The sequence below is a fragment of the Botryllus schlosseri genome, chromosome 16 (assembly GCF_051294905.1).
Source record: "Botryllus schlosseri isolate E-star chromosome 16, Bs_hap1, whole genome shotgun sequence".
In the NCBI taxonomy this organism is placed as follows: domain Eukaryota; kingdom Metazoa; phylum Chordata; class Ascidiacea; order Stolidobranchia; family Styelidae; genus Botryllus; species Botryllus schlosseri.
Genome location: NC_137251.1, coordinates 5378295 through 5402129, shown reverse-complemented (window position 1 = coordinate 5402129; position 23835 = coordinate 5378295). Strand labels below are relative to the sequence as shown.

Genomic DNA, 23835 nt, shown 5'->3' with positions numbered 1-23835 from the left:
CTTTCCGTAGCTACTCCCTTATTATATTTCGCAATCTACCGCCAGCGTTGAGCTTGCTAGAAAATTTATCAGGCGACAAGCTTTATAAAGTTGGATGATAATTATGCAGTGAGCCTAGTCATGTCAATTTTCCTTGATAAAAGTAGTCATTATGGATAATATTATGAGTTCATCTGAAGCAGGTTTTCGATTATACCACTATCGCGACTTCAAGATGTGCAGACTAGCAAGTAGCAATGAACTTTTAGAGTCGGGGATTAAAGTGGAAACATTATTGTCGGGGTTGAATATGGCCAAGACTGACCATTCCAAATTAAATGCGCCTCAATGTAATTACATATGTCATATGAAAATGTGAAGACCACCGCACACCTTGTGTCAAGGCAGAATTAGGGCACTCCTCAGCCTTAATTCTTAAGGCGGGGCTCTGTATTCTGTAATAAGTACTAACTAGATAAGTGATGCTTATGTTATACGCATAACTTGGGGACGAGTGCCTGTTTCACTTATACAATACCAAGCATTCGTCGCAGGTGGTAGGAATTTGACCAAAAAGTTTCACACCATCGCACGTCGCCGACATCCGATAGTAGGCTACAAAATTTAGATGAAGAGTGTCAGAATCTTGGTTCCACTGTAGCATATATGTATTGTATAGTCAAGACGTATGTGACCCAATAACGTGTTTGTTCGATTGTCAAGGTATTAAATTTATCAGTTCAAATACATCACGAGATCGCGAATCTGCGATGCAATGGAGGAGTGTGAACTACTTGATGAAGTCGAACCACGCCTCCAAATGGTAATAAAAAGATCATATTGAAAGAACATTGCACATGCACAATTGCCCATTCAGTGAAAATAATCGGATACATGTAGGCTCAGTGTAATTCAATAAAAATATGAAAAATAGACAGGGCCGACTTGAAGGTAAAAGCATGAGTTGGGGTAGTGAACTGAATAATGAAATGATTGGGTGAATTTGGTATGTCATAACCGGCTAGTATTGGCAATCTTCCTCTCAAGAAGTCACTTTTCCGCCTACCCGCTGTCATACTGCACGAGGCACACTATGTATGCGTGTTCTAATGCGGGAAAGCGTGCTAATTTCATGCAGTGGTGATTGAAAGGCCTTTGATGATTATAGTTGACGTTCGAATGATGCATCTCATTTACTTCGAGTATGTGCCCCGGCCCACTGTCCTGTGATATCGTCTCATCTCCGATGCTATCGACATTTACCGGTGATTTTGTCGCGTTACTCAGTAAATTTCAGTAATTTACTTCAACAGCAAAAAGCAGCACTGATGAATCACAAAAATGCGATCGTTTCGAATTGATCGTTTGCCGTAGGCAGATACATGCCTCCGATATCCCCAATTAACCAGCTGTCGGATGTCATGCGTGGTGTAAAAGCGCGCATAGTGAATAGTTCGAATTTAGATTCCTCTCATCTTCACCAATAGTACATATTGAAAAATCAGATTCGTTCCATCTCATAATGCAGGCATTATTGCGGAGAATGTACGTCGGCAATAATCGCGCGGATCAGCGCTGCAAGATACGTGAGAATCTAATTGCTCAAGTATAGGTTTTTCTGCGACCATTAGTAACACTTTGAAATTTACGGTAGGGGCGTTTCGAAAAGAGGACTAAGGAAATGTGTTCAGTACTGAAATGACGGTACAGTGTGAAAAACGAAATTTCAGCCCATCACTGCTGGCTCCTTTGCCGCTCCGTATAGACAGCTTTGACAATTTCTTCGTGTCTATTCAAGTTTCATGGTGTCGCAATCTTATGACATTTTCAAAATGATGGAGTAAATAAACGAGCGAATTAATGAATGTTGATGATGTTGAGATGCGATGAACTGATGCAGACGACTTCTTGATCTATATCTATATATTACTTCGTTACACTTTCGATGATAGTCAGTCGTAATATGTCACCAAAACCCTGTTTCTATTATTATTATTAGAGTTTGAGCTTCCGAATATATACATCTTTAAAATCACCGGATTTAGTATTAGTCAACATCATTTGCAACCGCTGTGCCGTCGCACATACCTCTCATTCGTAAATCCACCCGGTATAAACAACTTGGAGCTACGACTGCGGTAGCCTAGATACCCTTTGCCGTGTGTAACGGTAAACAGATTGGCACGTTCTAGCGATCACCGTATGCAGACCGTGCTGTCATATTTTCAATCTGACGTTTTTAAGTGATCGCTAATTTTCACAGAATAAATATCGTAACAAACAACACTTTCAGTTAGTCTCTGATGTGAAACCAGATGTGACATAAACGGGCGCGCTCAGCATGACCGCCGTTCTGATAAAGGCTCAGTTAAAATGTTATGCGTGGCTCATGAAGAATTAAAGTATACGCTACTTCTGATCCTCTTCGTTATCGCAAATATGATTTCTGAAACGGCTGGACAACCGATCAGCTACTCAAAAGGGCCGAGCAGTACAGAAACTATCAGCCATCGAATCTTATCCTGGATATTGGACCTCGGACACTCACATTCCGGTTCACTGCGAATTGAGCAAGGACAGAACGCGACAGGTTACGATACCACGGCATCTTCTACGGCCGTTGATGCTGACTCGACTATAACACAAGACCAAAATGGACATGAATTGCACTCGCGCGAGAAGCGCTCGTACCCTTTCGGTTTCGTATTTGACTCGAGAATTCCTAGCGGACCGTCCATGGATATGATTACGTTTTTTGGTCGGGGAACGACCGCTAAAAAACTTTACCACAAGTCTTCAAGCTCGCTGCTTCAAATCCTACCGGATGGCAAAGTTTCCGGGACCCCAATCTTCAATAAATATTGTGAGTATAAATAAAGGGTGTTGTGAGCCCTGTCACATACTTGGACAACTAGAAAATTTTCAGCTTTTCTAAATTAGATAAGAATTAGATTACTGGCATTTCGCTTTAATCTAGTGAAACTGGACAACTAGAATTATCTAGTTGTCCAAGTCTGCCTGTCATCAGCGTCTATAGTCGAAAATATTACCGGTAGTTGTTATCCGTACTGTAAAGACTAGGGCTGCTAAAATTGAGTACCCGAGGAATTTGATTCAGAGTCAAGTATACTCATGATCAGGACCGTAACAGCACTTCGTCAGCCCCCCCTCAAAAAAAAAACGTTGGTCTTGGGCCCCCCATATGATGATAAACCGAACTTTGAGGTAGCTTTCCCGCCTAATCGCGCTAAGCGCGAAAATTTTCGATAATTCATGATAAAATCAGTCAATAAGATCGAGAATTGCATATCTATTGCTATCAATTTCTTGTCCTCTCTGCTCACGTAATCAGATTTACCGGTAGAGCTGAATGAGGTGTCTTGAAAACTGTAGGAGTTCTTCTTGGAGTCGCATGTTACATGGCCTAAAACTTTATGTCTTGGTGCATTGTGGCGCGGTAATGACCAACGCCGATATGCCCATTTATATAAATCTTGCGTATTTTTTCTTGGGAAAAGACTACCCCAAAATCAAGATATTTGGCAACTAGAAATCGCGCCCAGCGCGAAATTTTTTTGTAAAAGTTGCATAAATTTTCAAAAAATACTCTATAATTTATGCTAATTCACGAAATAATTTTGGGCCCCCTTCGAGCTCGCCTCCCCCCTATTGGGGAGTTTGGGGTGCGGCAGGTACGGTCCTGTTCATGATGACGTCGCAAGAGTGTGCATAATGTAGCTTTTATGCGATCACAAAGACAATAATGCCAACTCTCCGCTTGGTTAAAGACAATTTGGTGTTTTTTCGGCCATACCCATTTCGTTGCACTTTGTGAGAATGCTGTCAACAACAAAAATATAGATTAAGGCAATTGAATGACGTGGGGTGTTAAATTTACAAATTACTCGTTACTTCATCATATTTTTGTTATGTCAATCTTCGGGTCGGGCCTAGAGGTGGCACTGCGGCTACTGCCACACATTCGTAATCATTGGCAAAAACCCCGACATATGTAATATAAGTTCGTATACCGCTATCTGTTTAGAAATCCTAGATTCCATGTAGCAGCACTGCAATAGGTTAATTGAAGCAATCGCGCACTCATAAATTCATAAACACGTACGGTTAACCGCTAAATGATGGATTTACGCTTTGCAGCATCCCAAAAATGACTCGGAGATATCCGTGACTGCTATCTTGTACTGCATTGGAACATTTAATGTGTTGTGTAATAACACCGCCAAATCTGGCATGCGGTGAATCGCGAGTTAATCCGTCTATAAATTATTTATCACCGTGCATTTAGGGTCAAACTAGTTATTTAGTATACTTTGGCATCTTCAAAACCAATCATACTTAAGTGAAAATGAGTTTCGGGCGTTTGTATCGCTGTAGAAAATAACCATATCTTCGGATACTAATCACTAATATAATATATCACATAACGATTGACTGAGAACATGCTTGATGCATCTATACATGTTTACATATCTACGTAAACCCTTGACCCTTAGAAACAACAGCGTTCTATTGAACTGGCGCATATAATTGCATATACATATCGCATAATGAATAGTTTTGTAGAACATTGACTACCTAAAGAAGTATGCAATTACTCCGTAGAATAATATTCGACTCAATAACTCAGATAATATGCCGGTACCGCCTTACATATTAAATTTATATTTGATGAGCTCAACTTCGTGAAGTTTTGTTCCCAGCAACAATTAGACCGTTTCTACTAATATACCCCGTCGATAAAAGTAAGCGCAGCGATTTGTATATCCCTGTACAAATAATATCATTATCTGGGCTACACGGAACATAACACAAAAGTATTTATGTTACTGACCTCAAGTTGAAAAAAAAACTCGATCCGTGCTTAGTGGCAGCAGGAGATGTGGTTCCGACGGCGCAATGGGACTGGAAATATAATTCGATAACTTTTTACGATAAACATATCGTTTCACTCTGTCAATTTTATAATTGCGTGCAGGAAATTGCTTACCTCGCACGCAATTAACTCCGATTCGAGCGAGTTATGGGGTCTGTGACATCCATTTTCTATTTTTGAGCAGCAAAATAAAATTCGGGTAGACGTAAACATCTTTGTTAGAAACCTTCGAGTCAAAGCAACGGTAGCTTTCTAGCTGTATATAGTTTTACATTTCACCATTTTCACGCTGATTGCAAACAAACGAAGTTTTCGTTCGACCCATAGATGAGGTTGAATCGAAGTGTCATTTCATTTCAAATAATAATATCCGTTTCTTGACTGTAACTACCAAACTTTTTTGGGTTTCTGTAGCTTGGATTATAAAAGACAGCAAGAAATTGTGGAATGTTCGAGTATTTGAATGTATTTCTCATTAGACCCAGATCATGTGTCTTTGGGCCCAACCGGCAGGGGTCGATGACTCGCTTATGAGCAACAATTTGTAACTGGTAATAAATATTGTTTGAGAAGATGCAGATTCCTGGATACGCTCAGCGTAGGTAATCCTTTTACCGACGTGTTGAGCCACCAAAAGCTCTGCTGTTCCCAGAGCGCGAAACTATATTCTGCGATTTTGGTCCATCGGTCTCATACCCCTCTCACTCTCATGCACAATGTTACTGTGGATTATACCTGGAATCCAATATCATTGCCTCTCAGAGTATTTGGAATTGTTCAATGATGAGAAATACACAATAACTCGCGTGCATTCTGTATAAAAAATGTCACTTCTAGCAAATCATCGTTTTCAGTGAAGAGTGGCAACTTGAAATATGTTTTCGAGGGTCATCTGCGAATATTCGGACTGTCGCTAACTGCTGATAATTGTTGAAGTGGATCATGTTGAATTGAAATCAATTTATTCTCCCGCGAATTATGTCCCACCTGCCCCACTTGATGCTACATGCTGGCGAAGTCTCATTCAAAGACTAGTAACATGCTTGCCGTATTGATGAGTCAAAATAAGTTGCTTTCTGAAGTTGAGATCCAATCTCACGAATTCCCAAGTAATAGACTAATAGAGCATCACTGTACTTGGTACCTGAATAATCCATGTACTGTTGGTGATTATGACGTAGCAATAGCAATGATAGAAGTTTCGCGACCACGGTTTCACTTACGCCTCCACAGTCTACACTTGATCTTGATACTTCATTGTAGCACTCGCCTACAATATCAGCAATAGGGTTGGTTTACTTTTTGACTCGTAATCTCTCTCAGCATGAAATTTCCACGAATGGCGTTAGTACCATTTTAATATCGAGCATTAGCCGAAATCGAGCAATCCAATACCATACATTGTTTTGAAAATTTGAAGGTTTTCGTGTATATTTCGATTCATTCATGACGCAATTCGATCTGATATTTCACGTAAACCGCTCATATTCTGTCCCGTACTATGGAAAGAAAAGTCTAATGCCTTAAGACCTGAAGCGGCACCATGATATCGAATCTGAATCTATTACGTAACGGAAATATGACGCAATTATGTACGTTGAATTTGAACCGACTCCTATTAATTATGTAAACTCGCCAGCGTCATTCAAATTTAATACTAATATCGCTTTAATCCATTTCGTATTAGGTATGATCTTTCTAAAAAGCATCGGCTACGTTGACGGACAAACAGAGATCAAAATTCAAGGAAAATCTTCTCGGCGCTATCTTGCTATGACATCTCGAGGCCGACTATACACAACGGTAAGACTTCTTTACATACTTGATCACCCATAGGCCCATATAACGATGGTGCTATAGAATTATAATATGGATGTACGGTTATTCGGATTCCGCGCGCATCTCGATATAAACTGCTATATTAATGGTCACGAATATCTAATATATCACGTCCAGATTTTAATAATTTTCAAGAATTTTAATGCAACGGTAATCAATGATTTTAGTCCACACGTCTCCGCCTGCCGTCTTCCATCAGTCAGACTTTGGTGTTGGCGTGTAGGGTCTGTTCGTTTTAGTTATATTACATTATGTGAATGAAAATTCCTTATCGACACTTTGATCAGTCAGAATTGTTGCTTTGACCTCTTAACCGATAAACTTCACTCCACAACGAATCCTTCTATTGACAGGAGGATCCCGATAATAACGAAACAAGCTTTCTCCATGAATACGAGCCCAGCACGCACGATGCCTACATTTCATTGACGTATAGGCGATATTTAACATTATCCGGGAGCAACGGGTATTCGACGCCGAGAAAGGGAAAGAGAGTATCGAAAAAAGGCAACGGAACGCCGAAAAGGTCTCTTTTTCTCTCGTTGGATGTCACGCCAAAAGATATCCAGGATCACGCGGATGACGAATCGTGGAATGGTCCTCCACCTCATACAGGTAAAATAAATTAATTGAAGAGCTTCTTGGAGGTAGAGACTATATACACCAACTTCTACTTAATTGAGCACCTTTTAGACTCCTTTTCTTAATTAAATAGTTTTTCCATGCCTTGGAAATCTCTAGCACTACCTATATTCTTGTACTTAAATATAAGTTTACAGCGTTACTCTTACGTAGGGTTACCGTGCGTCCTCGTTTTCACAAAATTGAAAGGAGGACGCCTACTTTGACATGATTACAATTGACTTGTGCCCATCATCTCCCAACCCCCCGACTCCTTGTCTCGCAAAGCTGTCCAGTCCATTGGAAATATCATTGAAGTTATTTGGAATGTAGCGACTTTCCAATATGACTTGAAAAGCGGTTCGAACGTATTGTAGAAGTATAGTCTACATCTGACCCAATACATATATATAACACACGCATAAGGCGGGCTGAGCTTGTCAGATATAGTGAAGTAACGCTACATTTTAAGAGTACTTAATTTTTACGCTTTGGAATTTTTAATGTAAAAAGAAGTTTGAGGATGTCTTTGTATCAATTCTATCGCGGTAACTGACAATAACTTCGAAAATTGCGTAGGCCCGAGAAGAAAGAGAAAGCGAAAGAATTGTCGGAAAAAGTTCAAAAGGAAGAACCCTGACGATAAGAAAGGCAGACGCCGATGCGGAAAATCGAGGTCTTCGACAGGGCGCCGGAGACGCAAACACGACTCAAAGCGCAAACGCGTTAATTCACCGAAGAAGCATCGCAAAAATTCGCGAGCGCTGGCATTTAATTACGACAAGGTCTCGTAAAAGTGGCGACATGACATGAAGGCCGATGCCAGCAAGTGCCAAGCAGAGACGACAGCATAGCGATACGGCATTGTCATGTGATAATAAACACTGAGTTGCCCCAGCTCGAATGAGCGCAGTGACGACTGAAGGACTTTCGGTTAACGAGGCGCAAAATATGATCTTGCGATTTGCGAATAAATATAGCGACGATGCTGTACGTAACACAGTTGTGGATAGATAACAAAACAATACTATCGGTCAATATCTACAATTCTACACCCAGCATCATGATACATGCGCGTGCGCAGAGTAAGTATAGCTATTGCAGTTACGATGAGAACATGTTTGAAAACTTTTCATCGCATTCGTATTACTTCTGCGATGTCCGGATTTTGATAACATCACAATTGTTATAGTGAAAAATCAATTGGTACCAAGCGTTCTTGACGAGCTTATGTCAAATTGTATTGGCAAGAAGCAAACATAAGCCGAGTGTTTATTAATATTGTTATTGTTTGAAATAGTCGCTTTACGTCGAGAAATGTTCCGATTCTCATCTGAACCCTAAATAGTCAGAGCTTTCAGGCTGCATTCACAAATTTATGTTCAATCATGTTAATGTACGGACAACCGGTGAACAATTGTACAATGTACATATGTGCATGATCCTTCAACATGACATTTTCATTTTTGACAATTCGTATCTGCGCGTGGTAAATACGCCGATATTTCAAATGTTCCACGCTACATTCCAACCTACAACACGGCCACACGAGTGACAATTTATATATTTGATACCTAGCCCGGTTAATATGCGATTTTTCTGGGGCTTAAACTTATGTGCGCGGTGGAATTTATCACCATAAGTGCACGAATATACACTGAGCTCGGAGTGGAATATGGTTGAATAGGCTGTGTCCTTCAGTCATTCTTGTGGTAGAATCACATACGCAGACACGGTAAAATCACGGGCGTATATAGCCAATTAGCCATCGATAGTGTTCAGAACTATGGAGAAAATAGCGCAAGAGTATACGGATGAGGTCCAAGTTCGCCAAGTTACTGTGTAATATCCACGACGTCTGTTGCAATATTGAGTATATTCCCTGCGCTCTCGAAAAATAAAAACGGCAGCCTTGCCGACACGAAAAATGTGTGTCAAAAGCGCAGATGCGTCAACAGGCAACGTAACCCGACGCCGCAATCAAGATAACCCAAGCAATTTCCGGATATTATTTGGCATCAATGGCCGCAAGGGTATTCGCGTTGCGGTGGCAAAATGAATCTTAAGGTTTCAATATCACCCCGGGATGTTATCTAATTGCGACGATTCGGTACGCTTCAACGGGATTACAAGACAAAGTGCAGAGAAACAGTCGGAATTTTTGAAATTGCTCAGCAATGGACCAATGGTCGATTAGGTCTTGGCATAATAAGGCATTTTTTCGGGTAAGCGAGATGACGTCTCGTTTATTCTCGGGAATGAGAGTAATGCGCCAACTATCTTTAATGTGAATCGTAAGGGCGGCGTAGTGGTATACCTATATATAGTCCATGCATATTTTTCATATAGTAGGGTTAGCCTACCATATTTTGGGATCCGGAAAGTTGGACACCTTTTAGACATCATAGAAGTTAGATTACCGGAGTAGAGAACTGCTGATTTGAATATTTTTACTGAAAAGCCTCTTGTGTTGACTAAAAAAGGTATTTTTACATTCCGACTCCCGAAAGGCCCGCACGGACTTACACATTACAGATTTCGCGTCACTTATGGAGTCTTTTTATAGAGTCTTATATTGGTGTGACTGTCGATTGGCCTGGCTGTCAGAGCTATAAAGGGAGACGTATTGCCAAAAAGTAGGACATTTTCGATTTACTGAAAACGGAGGACACACTTCAGGGTTGATGGTCTACCTCGTCCTACATGAATAAATCACCACTGTAAAGGTGGCGAGATAGCGGAGTGGTATAATCCACAGCTGCAACACCAATGGGTTGCGGTTTCGAGTCCGACCAGGGGCAACTCCAGAATTCCTACTGAAGTGTTGAAGGTATATTTATGCTCCTCGTCATCATCTTATAGAAGCCTAGAAGTGGGTTGTGCTACGTCGGCAGCTATGGAATAAGATTAGCCTGGTGTAAATGACCACAGTAGTCGGCAAATACCATGAACAACAGCTATCACTGTAAAGACAGTACCGTACCGTGACTCTCACGTGTTTGTTCCGTCCAGGTAAAGCAGACCTGCAGCCTTTAATCCTACAGATGACAGCGCTTACGAGTCATCCATACGTGCGTAATTAAAGATGTTCCAGCGTCCACGCATGTGCATTGTGCAATGTGCACCATTCCTTACCCTGGTTGCGTCTTTCCGCCAAGCAACTTGTCGGAATCAAAATGCACTTCCTAGCGCCACAACGGGTTTGGTAGATAAACATTGAATATATTTGGGGTATAGAAAATAGGCGCACAACATACGCTGTTGCAGCCTACTTGACAACGACAATCATACAAATATACCCATAGCATATATAGGAAAGAAAGTAGCAGTTTTAGGTAATTTTATAGAAATAGACATTAATCTTTAGCGACAAGACAATGATGGGTCATGGAAAGCACAAACCACATATTACTATACATGGTGCTACTCAGTAACCTACGACAGGCCACGTAAAGTTACACATACCTTATCGAAGGCACATAGGATGTTTCAAACACAGTTACCAGGTGTAAATAATAAAAACTTCAGTATATACATGCTGTGTACAGAATCCGGGTCTTCAGATATTCAGTGTGATCACTGTGGCGATTAGGAATATTCTCCAATAGGGGTCCTAAATATCGAAAGTAAGACGTTACATTGCAAAGCCGACCTAAATTCATCTTTCTCGCAGTCTTTTTTAGCGGCTTCCGTGTATGTTCGTCACACATTCAAAGTAAAGACCATTCCGGCATTGCCAGAACTACGCCTGTTGAGATTACATATTATGGCTAAGTAATTGACCATTACCACTGAATTAGCAGCGCATAATTCACATCTTACTTACAAGTAAATCAGGTAAGTATTGATGGTGGAATTAAAGTTGACAAACACATCAATATACACTTATACGGCCACAATCGGGCTGATGTAACAGTACATAGTGACTGGCGCACTGCCATAACTCCAAAGTATTGATGGCGACATACATCTAACAGGGAGGATTAAGCCACAATGCTCCGCATGGAGATTAGATTAGAATCTCCATCTAATCAGAACACAGAAACATCAATTACCTTCGACAATTTGCAATTGAAAATGAGAATTGATAGGAAACACAAATACAAAGACTTGCACAGCGCAGAAAACGTCAGCAGTCAGCGCGATCAGCGTTTTTGGGATGTTCTAATTGACATAATTAATCTTTGGAGCTGCCGCATGCGGTAAATATCGGCGCGAGACTGTTGTATGTGCTTTTTGTCTGTCGTCTTGGGACTCTGCGATTCCTTTTGCTTTTGCCGCAGCCATCTCTTGTACGCCAGATCGCAATCTTTTCGGTCTCTGAAAAACGATTATAACGTATGTGGAGATGTGTCAGTGGATCACTGCTGGGTTGTTGTTTGTTGTATTCACGGATTTTGTCGACTGAACCAGGCGATATTCTTTATTATGACTTCGTTCACGCCGACTTGAAGCACAGCCACTCCTAGGCTTTTTTTAAGACGCCGCTTACGCGGTTCAGTTTATCATACCTAGTTCCGACATATTTCTGAGAAAATCCCTGATGATTGCATGCATGCATGCATTGAGGGCGACTGTGGCCACACATAATGCACAAAAGCAAGTAATCGACATCTCACGTATATTATAGGGTGGCGAGATGCCGTAGTGGTATAATTCACAGCTGCAACACCAATTGGTTGTGGGTTCGAGTCCGACCAAGGGCGACCACAGAACTCCTCGCTAAGTGTTTGAGGTTTATCTATTCTCCTCGCCATCATCTTATAAAAGCTTAGAAGTGGGTCGTGCTACAAGTCGGCAGCTACGGAATAAAAACGAAGAAAAATGGCCTGGAGTAAATGACTCCAGAATTCCCACCTACCTGTTGGAGGTTTATCCAAGCTCCTTCTCGTCATCTGATCCGCGTAAGCGGTGTCTTAAATAAGCCTAGAAGTGGGCTGTGCTACAAGTCGGCAGCTACGGAATCAAAAGTAAGGAATAGATAATGGCCTGGTGTAAATGACCAATGTAGTCGACAAATACCATACACAACAACATATATTATAACGACCACTGCATTTGAGGAAGCATATTGCTTACCGTCAAAAATTCAGAAGATTTGAAAATTTGGGCCAAAAGTAAATTTGCAATTAGAATTATATCTGTATAATGTTACACTATCACTCTTCAGCACCCCCATATGACCCACTTTAAGATCAAAGTTTAGCCAGGGTGTGCGGTAGCATCAATGTTCAGAAGACCAGTATCACTGCTGTAATCAATACAAATGTTTACCATGCTTTCAATTTTCGTTAAGTGGCATGTGGTAGCAGCTTTTTGTGTTGATTTGCGATATATATTTGGAACAGTCTTTATTTGCATTCAGTCGTATCTTTGGGCATATCTGACCCCGAAAACATCATCGAGATATTTGAAAATATTTTCATTCAAACCATGGCAGTTGGAAAATAATCCATGACTTCGATATAGGTCAAAATACCATGGTTTAGTTTTGGTAAGTAATACTGAATTTCACCTTCTGTACCACCCCTCGTCCACTTCCAGCCGCCGTTGCTGTTCTTCGATGCGATCTTTCTTCCTCTGCTTTCTCTTTTCTTTGAGCCAGACCTGGTACGCTTCGTCGGCCTCCTGCTTGGGATCCTTTTGCAAGAGCATAATTGAAACAAAGTCTGGCAGGGATGACCTTGCGTTTTGCTTCACACCCAATAGATGACGTTTATAGTCGTATTTACAAACTTTGTTTCTAACTATGGACGAATAAATTTCGATCCAGTTCATTCCAATCAACCACAACAAATTTGCTATGTCACATTTGTAACCTTTCAAGGTATGATCACCGTTACACCGCTAAATTTATTTTGATATTATTTTCAAGCTACACTAATGTGATATCCTTTCATGTTTGACAAATCGATAAATGTCTCTCTTTCTCTGTAGCGTAATCAAAATCCATTATTGGCAAACTTTTCCAATGATTGGTTCATTATTATAGGTTTAGAGCAGTGGTCGGGAACCTTTTTTGTCCGAAGAGCCATATTGGCCCAATTTTTTCCATCTCAACTCCCAAAGAGCCATATATGCAAATCAACTGTTACGTCACAATTGAAAATTCGTGACGTCATGATAGCACAAATTCGAACTCACTACATGAGATTCCTCGTGTGCGCCATATTTTCTCTGTAAAAATCGGTATTTATTGTTCAAAAATAAAGCTCGAAACGAGAGGCACGGCACAGAAGGGCCAAGCCTCACCATTGATAACGCAATTCATCGTAAGTAGCTTAGAATTTAATATGACTGATATGAACCGAATCTGACTGTCACACTGATTCCGAAAATCTGAATACTAATCGACTTCTCAATTCTCAAAGTATTCGGCGGTAACATAACGTTGCTCTACACCAGGGGTGGCCAACCTTTTTGCCATTCACGGCTGCATTTCGACTACTCATGTAGCCTACGGCCGCATTTCAGGACATAGTCGTAATGAACGAGCTGAACGGCAAATACCCAGGTTAAAGTGTCTATGTTCATTCCTGGTGAACTCCGGACTAATCTATTTATTGATAGGCTTACTATGCTAGGCTTACCATATTTTAGAAATCAAAAAAGAGGACACTTTTTCAGAAATTCGCAACTTGCAAATTCTCGAAATCCGGTTAATTTTTCCCACTTTGTGATCGGTTGACTAAAAAAAAAGGTCATCTTTTCCGCTCAGAGCTCAAAATACCCTTTTTCTCTCCACATTGCCAGGTGGATGACTAAAAAAAAAAAAAAAAAAAAAAAAAGTCATATTTTCGCTCAGAGCTAAAATCACCGTTTTTCACTCCGAAATACCCGCCGGAGCTTCACTTCTGTGCTAATATGCGGCATATCACTCGCAATTTGCTTTAAATCTGCCTAAATTTTCAAAAAAGAGGACAAAATCTCAAAAAAGAGGACAAAAGGGCGTCCTCCGAGGACACTTTCAAAAACGTCAAAAAAGAGGACAAATCCTCTTAAAAGAGGACGTATGGTAAGCCTATACTATGCGCACCAAACTCGCGAGTGGTCACTGGTAATGTTAGGGAAGGGAGGGCTCATAGTCGCGCGGAGCGCGAAAACTTTTTCAGGTTCGCTTATGAATTTCGTAATTGATATTAGTAGTTTTACATATTACTATCAAACATTTATCCTTTCTCATCCTGTGTGATCAGATTCACCGGCATATAGTTGATGTAGGGGTGTTTTCGAAAATTCAGAGCAAGTTATAAATTATGATGCATCTTCGGGTGGGCCAATTGTTATTAGTCACTTTGTTGTATGCTGTTATTTCTTGACCTCCCATCAGGATTGGTGGTATAGTGAGGAGCACGTGATTCCGAGTTCGTATTTCCATATGAGGGGCATTATTTTCCACTGATTTTCGCATCTGTATTGGAGGGCTCTGATTGCAAAGGAATTATATTAAAATCGAAAAATGTAGTCGCACTGAATCGCGCGCAGCGCTAAGAAAATTTCAAGAATAATCAAAATCTTTCATAAAATCGGGAGTCAATTCGTAAATTCAAATTGCATGTCGACTGCCGCCAACACATACTAATTGAATTACGTGTCTACGGCCACACAAATTCCCTCTTAGGGCCACAGGTTGGCCACCCCTGCTCTACACGCCTACATTTTATCGCCGGTACTACACAGAGCTATACTTACCAATCAAGAACGTGGGTAGCTATGACGCTGTTTGTAATTCGAGTTTGCAATTGTCACATCCACAACAGTTATTTCGCGCCGTAAATCAGGAGGACAATGCGTATTTGAAAACTGCGTTTTGAAATTGGCGTCGCCATGTCTGCTATGCTCTTTGATTAATCAATGTATCGCGCAATTCAAGGTTTCAAGTCTGGTACATATAGAATTCGCGAATGATATTGACCGCCGGCGTGACACTAACTTAAGTATGATGATTTTGAAAAGAAGGGGTCCGAGCCCCTAAACCTGAAGACGACATTGTCTTTACCTCTCAAAGACATGTTTATACAGCCACGAGAATAATTATTCTGGCCGCGATGAAAATTTACAAACAATTCGCTGCAATACTTATCAATTCAGTACAAAAATAAATATTTGGGAAAGAGCCATATCTTATACCCAAAAGAGCCATATATGGCTCGCGAGCCATAGGTTCCCGACCACTGCTAGAGGATTGTCAGTACTTTTAAAGGTATAACCGGGAATTCCGTGTTCTCTTCAAACCCAGCACAAAAGGATTTTGAAATGAGACGCTTTTCTGCCTCTCAAGCAGGAGAAGAAGAAATTTATTTCCAAAAACAAGAGAGGTTTCATGTTTGTTTTGTGAAATGGGGGCCAATGATACGACCGTTAGGTCATCAAATCAGCTGGTGACAAAGTTTTGAGCGTGGGCAATACTCCTGCTTTCCTTTTGGCAGTGGAAACGAATGAATCAGCACAACACGTTTGGCTTGGTCGTTATGAGAAGAGCAAATAGAAGTAGAATAAAGTCCAATATTGATTTGTCCATCAGAGTTTTACTTTCTTATGGGATAGGCTTTACGGCCAAGGCATCAGGTGATCCACGGCTGAATTTGAAAGCTTGGCAATAAATATTTACACACTTGGCAAGTCTTGTCATAACTGACAAAGAAAATAAATAATAATTCAGCACAGCAGCAATGAAAACGTTCAGAAAACAACAAAACATATATCAAACCACAGTTGCTGAGATTTAGAAATGCTCGAAACCTTACAGGACCCGGGATGACATAGATGGATGGATCTGCTTATTTTGTCACACTATCGATTTTGTGTAGAAGTATTTTTGTTTCACAGATATAGGTGGCCAGCAAGTACTACTTCTTCCAAATATTTCAGCTCGTACTTGGCGTTTATGAAGACAAAACTACTTACTATAGTAAGGTATAGTAGGGGTATGTTCGCATCACCTTTGTGTGCGAAATTATCATAACAACTGGGCGAAGTAAACCCTGAATCATGGAGATTTATGACGTTTCTTCTATTCCTACTTGAGTACCAATGCTGACTACTTTGACCACCTCTGGAAGGCATGGAGAAACTTCGGTTGCCTGGAAAAAGTTAGCGCCCAGGCTCTAATTACCACAAATTACAGTTCACAAAGTAAAGGAAACAAGGTAACCACTTCCACAATCCCCGCAAAGTTACACAAGACATTGTGAATTTTGCATCACAAATGTAATAGATATTATTATTACGAAAGCGATCCATCAATATTGTATTTAATATTGGAAATGAATCTTTCACCGAATTAAGGGTGACTTCATAACTTGGTATGTAGGTAGGCCTAGCCTATGTATTAGGGTTTAGGTTAGCTTAGGCTTAGTGTAAAAGTAGGTTGGGGTAGAGAGAAGGGGCTGCCAGGTGTCGAATTCACTGGTAACCGTGTAATGAATCCAGCTCGGTGAACCGTTGAGATAACAACACCACTATTCTCACATAATTCAATTGTTTCTTCTCCTCCTCCTCCTGCTTTTTCTTTTTCCTCTCCATCACCTCCTGGTCCTTCTTCTCAAGCCAGGCCTTCCAAGCGTCTTCCGAGTTCTTTCTGTTTTGCTCCTCTCGCGCTCGCTCCTGCGCTCTCTCCTCCTCTTCCCGTGCGGCACGGGCAGCTTGCCGTTTCCGCATCAGTTCCTTCATTTCGGGAGACATCGCGTACGGGCTCTGCGATAAAGTCAAAGTCAAGTTTGATAACATTGAAAAACTTTCATTTCAGAGTCAGTATATTTCAGGCAATATTTCAGTGCGCTGTGTTAAGCTGCTGTTAGCCTTCGACAAGATAAATTACAAAGAAACATGGTGTCCCCAAAGCTAGTAAGCTTTCCAAAGATGCCACCTTCTCCAAACCCTATAGTATGCAACTACATGCTACTATTTATTGATTAGCTGGAGAGTGTATTTATTTACGGTAGTTGGTTTATGGTTGCCTTCTGCAAGGTTCTTCTTGTGACATAGACAAAATAGAAACATAAATATGAACCATTCCTGCAGCTTCTGGAACTGATCGATTGTTTTATGTATCGGTTCAAGAATACAATACAATTGGTTACAGTTCACAGGTATATTTGGTTTAGTGTTAGAAGAAATATTTGACCTAACAAGCCGCTTCTACCGAATAAATATTAGTCAGCCGTCAAGACTACCGGACCATGATCTGACAAATCGATCTCGCCTTCCGTCACATGCCAACTCATTCTGTCGCTTGTTCTGTTATTTATCTTCTTTTAGATTTCATTCAGTATGCATGCCTCCTCTTTCCATCGCCTAGGCCCAGGAGGGTGTCTGATTTCAAAGACTACTCCAAGTCGTTTCAACACCTTCCTATCTTTTCATTGTATACAATCTTGTGGCATATTGATCTGATGAAATTGTTAATAAACTGATCTGAACTCCGTATGGGATAATCACGTGAAGTCATTGAAACTATGTTTTGTGTGGTTATGACTGCACCCCTACTGCAATATGGTTCTATTTCAGAACTTGCCAAAGAAATTTTCAAGTTCGTGTCCACATCTCATGGGAAATTTCTTACAAAATAGATGGTTTATTAAATGATCAGGCCTCCTGATTCAAAGACTATGTCATCAAACGTTAAGAGGGTAGATTAAAGTATTTGGTTGATGGATGATTCTTAATGCAGTAAATTAGAACCTTGATTTAGTCAATGGAGAATCCTGGTTAGGAAGGAAATACATCATCAATTGCACAATATATATACATGGTCCATGCACCCTTCTATTGCCAGACCTAGCTATTAGGTTACAATGTACGATTAACATTCATCAGTTACGGAGTAGTTACAACGTATACAAATAATTTAAATTGAGTACCTGTAATTATCCATTTTAACATATAATAATTCTTACAGCTGGATAATAATTTGTCTACCATAAATAAATTTGATGGCTTGTCAGGTCTAAACTAAAATTTATTAAACCCGCATCAACCGATGGGCATAGAGATAATTGGAGAATCAATATCAATTTGAATTTATGATGCCAATAAACGTGTGGCACAGCCTTGGACACACAATAAATATTATACCTTCATCAATATTAAGGATGTTCAGACAATCAGCCATTGACACACATGGCGTAAATTTGCTTTCCCTACTACATAAACATATTTTGACATTCTTTACTTTAGTACCGTACTTTAAAAATTTGATCAAGCAGATGCACCTACAAACTTAATTCAGTAACAATTATCATCACTAATTTTGATATGCCAGCGACCACAATTATCTCTTGCTACGTCTCTATGACGAGTCAGAATTACAAACCTTGATGTGCGAATATTCGTGAGACCTGGAAGCGGAAGATGGCCGCTCTCTGGGGCTTGGCTGTTGAAATTGTGATTTTGATTTGCCTATAGGAGCAGAGCGGGGTCTGACAGGATGTTCCTTCTTTGCGGATGAAATTGACTGGCTTTTGTAATTGTCTTCCGGCTCGCTGCCTGTCGTGTCGCTCATCCATTCGAACCTGCCTCCCTTTTCGACGAGCACATCCTCACTGTCGTCTTGTTTGTCTTCCAAATCAAACGCGATTTTCTTATTCTGTGCGGCTTGTTCTTCGTTCCTATCCGGGCGAGGCGGAAAATAGAGAAAAAATTTCATATGCCATCGATGTTTTTCATTTTTAGAGATGATAACATCTAATCCAGTGTTTTTGTTTTTCCTTCCTGTTTTGCCATAGGGACTAGATCTTTGAAATGGTGAGATGAAATTTCAAATAAACGGAAAGGTTTCAATCACAATCCCTGGGCCATTAAAGCATGAAGAGTCGTTCGGTGACCCTAATCATAATAATAACCTTGAGCTTTTATATTTTCTTCCACTCAAGACGCACAATGTAGCCTGCATGCGATACACAAGACACAGTACGATGCAATGAACATGTAGGAGGATGTCAAAACGACCAATTATGGTCTCTTAACAGAGCGTCTACCTCTGTATGTCGTAAAATAGGCTAAAAGTGAGAACTTGGCTGAAAATTGAGTTTTAACAACGCACACAAAACCTAATGTGAGCTCATAATTTTCTGAAAGATCATAGGCCTACCCAGTACACATAGCGCCTATGAATAGGAAAAGGACGTTTTTTCCTTAATGTCTTTGTGGCATATACACTGTCTCGTGAGAGTCTCATGAGTGCATGATGTGCATATGCCGCTGGACAAGGAAGGTGCGAAATAGCCTTATAAGGCTTTCTAAGTCTTGCACCACCCCTACATGCTATCCCGGAAATGCTGAGCGCCACAGATATCAGTTTCACTGATCAGGTGTTTGGTGTGACCCGGCCGGGGTTTGAACCAACGACCTACCGGCCAAGAAGCCCGACACTCAATCTATAGATAACTAACCTATGGATAGATACGCAACACCCGCCGTCACGCTTGCTTGCTCGGAGGTGATTACTGCTCAGCAATCTAAACGCAACAAAATTGCTAATCCCATAGCTGACGACCCGCATGCTTAACTTCAATGAAGTTGATTTTATTTGAAAGCTACTGTCGCACTGATTCCGAAAATATACGTTAAAATTTTAACAGGGCAATGAAACCCCCTTGAAATACACCTCAAAGTTTGAAAATCGGCATTGTTCTGAACAATCGCAGCCATGCAAGGGCCATTGTTACGGTCATTGTGCTGCGTCGCTGCGATTGTTTAGAACAATGCCGATTATCAGACTTTCAGTCAGTATTTCAAGGGAGTTCCATTGCCCTGATTGGGTTTCAATCTATATTATCGAAATCAGTGCGACAGTAGCTTTCCAATAAGATCAACTTATTGAATTTAAGCAAGCGGGTCGTCGGCTATGGGATTAGCAATTGTGTTGCGTTCAGATTGCTGAGCAGTAATTCGCTCCGGGCAAGCAAGCGTGGCGACGGGTGTTGCGTATCTATCCGTAGGTTAGTTATCTATGCTATCTATATCTTCCCAAATTGCCAACCCCGATGAGTGGAGAGAGAGAGCAAGAGAGATATCAGATTTATTTTCGCCTGCATCATCGAGATGCTTTCACGATGGAGATGTGATACGACCTTTCAAGTAAGGTCGTCATTTGGAAGACTATAGTTGAGAAACCCTGACCTTATAACCTATACCATATACCACCATTTCAGGCTCTGTAATATACACGATGACCGACTAGTAGCATCAATCCGACCCTAATCGGAGATCACAGCGACACAACAAATATGTCTCGATATAATAAAAAATGTTTACTTTGAGCTGTGATCGGAATCACTCGAGGACGATGAGGATGAGTCTGAGCTGTAATCCGGAGGGGGCGCTTCAACTTCAACAAGTTTTTTCTTGAACATAACCCTGGTCTCTCTCGACGAATCGAGTGCCTTCAGACTTTCCAAGTCAGCGTTAGCCTGAATGTGACAATATATCAATTATTCATCAAGTACGCGTAGCCTATCATTTTCCGATCCATATGGAGACGGCCGTAGCGCAATCAAGAATGCTTTAGAAAAAGACAAATGCATTTCTTTGGTACAGACAACAGTGAAGAGAATCATTAACGAAGCATGTTGAAACTCAAACTAAACATACCGAAAACAGACAAATGCAATCATTGGATTTGATGCCGACGTGGTTGAGATGTGACGTAAAATATATTTCTACATAAAATTACTGGCAATGGTGGACGTAAAATTTAACGCTATGATGCGACAATTGCAACCTACAAGATTATGCTACAATAAACTGCCAGACGCTGCTTTGCAGTATTTAATTGACATTGCGATTGTAGCTTTACTTTCTCGACTTTATCTTTGAGGTCATAATCTTCTCTGTCCGAAGCATCATTTAAAAGGGTATTTCTCTCCAAGATGTCTCGTTCTGCCGGCGTCAGACCATCGTCTTCGTCGTCAGTTTCTGAAAGAAAATGGGCATTGGATAACACAACGAAATTATAAACAATTACATCCAAAAATAAACGCTCATGCAGTGCAATCGATGGCACTTGAAATATAGACGGTATCTAATTGTCTATAAAGTATTATAACTTCACCTTTATTCAGATGAGGTCTATTCGGAGAGTTAACAGCCTATCGGTAAAGATTCATTTTCATACAAATAAATTAAAACCTATGATTTGTTTCAACAGAATTTTGATCGAGTCTGTTTTTTGTACTTTTAACTTGATACAGAATTGAACGATGAAATTTTAATTGTGAATAATAGTAATTACATTATATACTACGGTAAACTAATGTTAAGATAACGCTTCACGATTTTCTAATACCGGTGAACACTCTTAAAAAAGGAATTAATATTTGACTTTTGACAGATGGATTGAGACTATAATAGTAAGAAAATAATGGACAGCCAAATAGCCTAGTAGCCTACTTGAATAGTACTGAGAATACAATATGTCGCGAGGAAACTATTCATATTATATTGGTTTTTAGGCAGATTTTCATCAAGAGTGTGCATCAGTAAATGCCGTGAGCCTATATATTAGATATAATTTAGTGGCTATCATAATCATGACATTATAACAAAATACGGTTTACAGCAACATCAAGAAATGCGGTTCCAAAACATCAGTACAAATAGTAATCAAATATTTCCAAATCGTCATACATCATGCAGATCAAAAGTTTGTTTACTAGTCGCTGATACATCGCAAAGACAGATGTCTCTCAATACATTGAAAAAAACTTGGATGGGTATCACAATATTTGCAAACAGTAAGTGGGCCATGACTCTAAAATGGTCAAGAGTTGCAAACAGAAAGTGGGCCATGACTCTAAAATGGTCAAGAGTTGCAAACTAGAAGCATCAATTAGGAATAAAAATGCATGTGAAAATAGTGTTGATACCTATGTTGTTTTCAGGGACCTCGTCATCAGAATTTTTATCCCTAGAATGATCTCCATTACTATGTTCTTCATTGCTTTCTTTGCTTTCTTTGCCCTGCGAGAATAGAATACATTTTCATATTAATTAATAGTGTACATCAGTCAGTTAAGTAATACATTCGCCCAAAAGGTCGCCTTAACTAAATTCATTATCAGTATGTATATAAAAAATACTTTTAAATACAATGTTCCGCTAGAGTAGCAATTTCTAATTAACATTTTCCAATACAGAAATCTATCGGAAGATTAGTCTCCATATGACCGTGTACCTTATCATGGTCGTCGTCTCCAATAAGCCAGTCAAGATCATCTTCAATATCGTCCGCCATTTCCTAAATATGTTTACTAATCTGGAGATCTGATGGAATTCTAGGCCTGGTATGAATATTTCAAATGAATAATGGGAATATGTTCCAAATTTATACTTGGTAAAGCAGTCGCTATATATTGAATATTTAAATTAAATAGAAGGAAAATTATTTGGTACATCAATATACTGCAATCCTAATCAACATCATCACCATTTGTATTACGGTATACGGTAAGTATTTCGATTCCGGATATTACACAAATTGCAATACATTGAAAAGAAAGTGGTCGAGACAGCTTGGTGCAGTTAAAGACAATACCAGTCGATCAATAGAGGTACTTATGAACTTATGCTTCTTCTCATCCCTCATAGAATCAGAATCAGAACACAGCAATGGGACCCCATCATCTCGTCTGCTGATTAGATTAGACGGTGGAGTGACATACATAGAAAACATCTTTCTTGTCATTACTGCAACTGATTCGACAGTAAATTTACTTTCCACTACATAAATATAACAATGTAACAGTATTTACTCTCTGTCTGCAGGCTGCAGCTATCTTCCAAAGCAGAATGAGAAAGCAACAAAACTGCATACGGATACGAGTAAATTCCTGGATTATCCTTTAATAGCGTGTACCGTGACTACTAGCAACGATTGGCCACTGGGTGCCAGTATAGAGCAAGTAACTCGAGCTCAGGAAAAAGCGGTGGTTCTCCCTTAGATTAAGAAAAGAATTCCAGTCCCGTCCCTCGCATTGCTTACAGTACCAAAATCGCGCACCCTCTCCCTATCGTCAAATCAATAAACATTAAAAAAGCAACAAGGGTTTTTGCAGTAAACGTGCGCAGTTTTAAAACATAGAAGGTTCTTGGAGACTTTTTGGATACTTCAAAAAATAAAATTCGATATCGGGCCACAGCCTTGATATTTTATAAAGTATAGGGTTACCATATGTAATGGACATGGTGGATTAAAAAAACCGTAGCATTGTGGTAAAGTCGATCATTCGTAAGTCGAGTTTACCTTTTTTAGTCAACACAACATGATCTCCGTGGTCCGGTAAGTGACTTATTGTGTGATTTGTAAAAAGTGCCCAACATTCCGGATCTCAAAATATGGTAACTCTAGAAGCCTGTGATCGGACTACGGGGTCTTGGACATTTGGCAATAAATATTCATTTGCAAACTACGAATATGCATACTTTATAGTGAATGGTGTCTGATTTCAAAGACTACTCCGTGTCGTTTCGACGCCTTCCTTCCGATCTTTTCATCACATCGC

General features: G+C 40.1%; 2 protein-coding genes across 5 annotated transcripts in view; one reads left to right on the top strand and one right to left on the bottom strand.

Annotated features, from left to right (window-relative positions):
* Positions 1 to 1224: 1224 nt before the first annotated feature.
* Positions 1225 to 8370, top strand: LOC145459422 (uncharacterized). The gene is made up of 4 exons (XM_080338059.1): positions 1225 to 2842; positions 6561 to 6676; positions 7066 to 7327; positions 7913 to 8370. Exons 1-4 carry the CDS (start codon positions 2353 to 2355, stop codon positions 8125 to 8127), a joined length of 1083 nt encoding a protein of 360 aa, XP_080194185.1. The 5' UTR covers positions 1225 to 2352; the 3' UTR covers positions 8128 to 8370.
* A 2164-nt stretch (positions 8371 to 10534) lies between these two features.
* LOC145458845 (uncharacterized) overlaps positions 10535 to 23835 on the bottom strand; it is a 49809-nt gene continuing 36508 nt past the window's right edge. Inside the window, exons 1-9 of one of the 4 annotated variants that reach the window (XM_080337343.1) lie at positions 23086 to 23296; positions 22509 to 22571; positions 22201 to 22294; positions 21132 to 21250; positions 20591 to 20745; positions 18648 to 18942; positions 16805 to 17029; positions 12849 to 12973; positions 10535 to 11653 (exon numbers count right to left, since the gene is read on the bottom strand). In XM_080337343.1, coding sequence (XP_080193469.1) covers positions 11479 to 11653; positions 12849 to 12973; positions 16805 to 17029; positions 18648 to 18942; positions 20591 to 20745; positions 21132 to 21250; positions 22201 to 22294; positions 22509 to 22571; positions 23086 to 23145 — 1311 coding nt within the window. In that variant the 5' untranslated portion in view covers positions 23146 to 23296 and the 3' untranslated portion in view covers positions 10535 to 11478. Of the gene's footprint in view, positions 11654 to 12848; positions 12974 to 16804; positions 17030 to 18647; positions 18943 to 20590; positions 20746 to 21131; positions 21251 to 22200; positions 22295 to 22501; positions 22623 to 23085; positions 23297 to 23835 lie in introns of those variants that run through there. The other 3 variants (XM_080337344.1, XM_080337345.1, XM_080337346.1) reach the window with 3 other exon arrangements.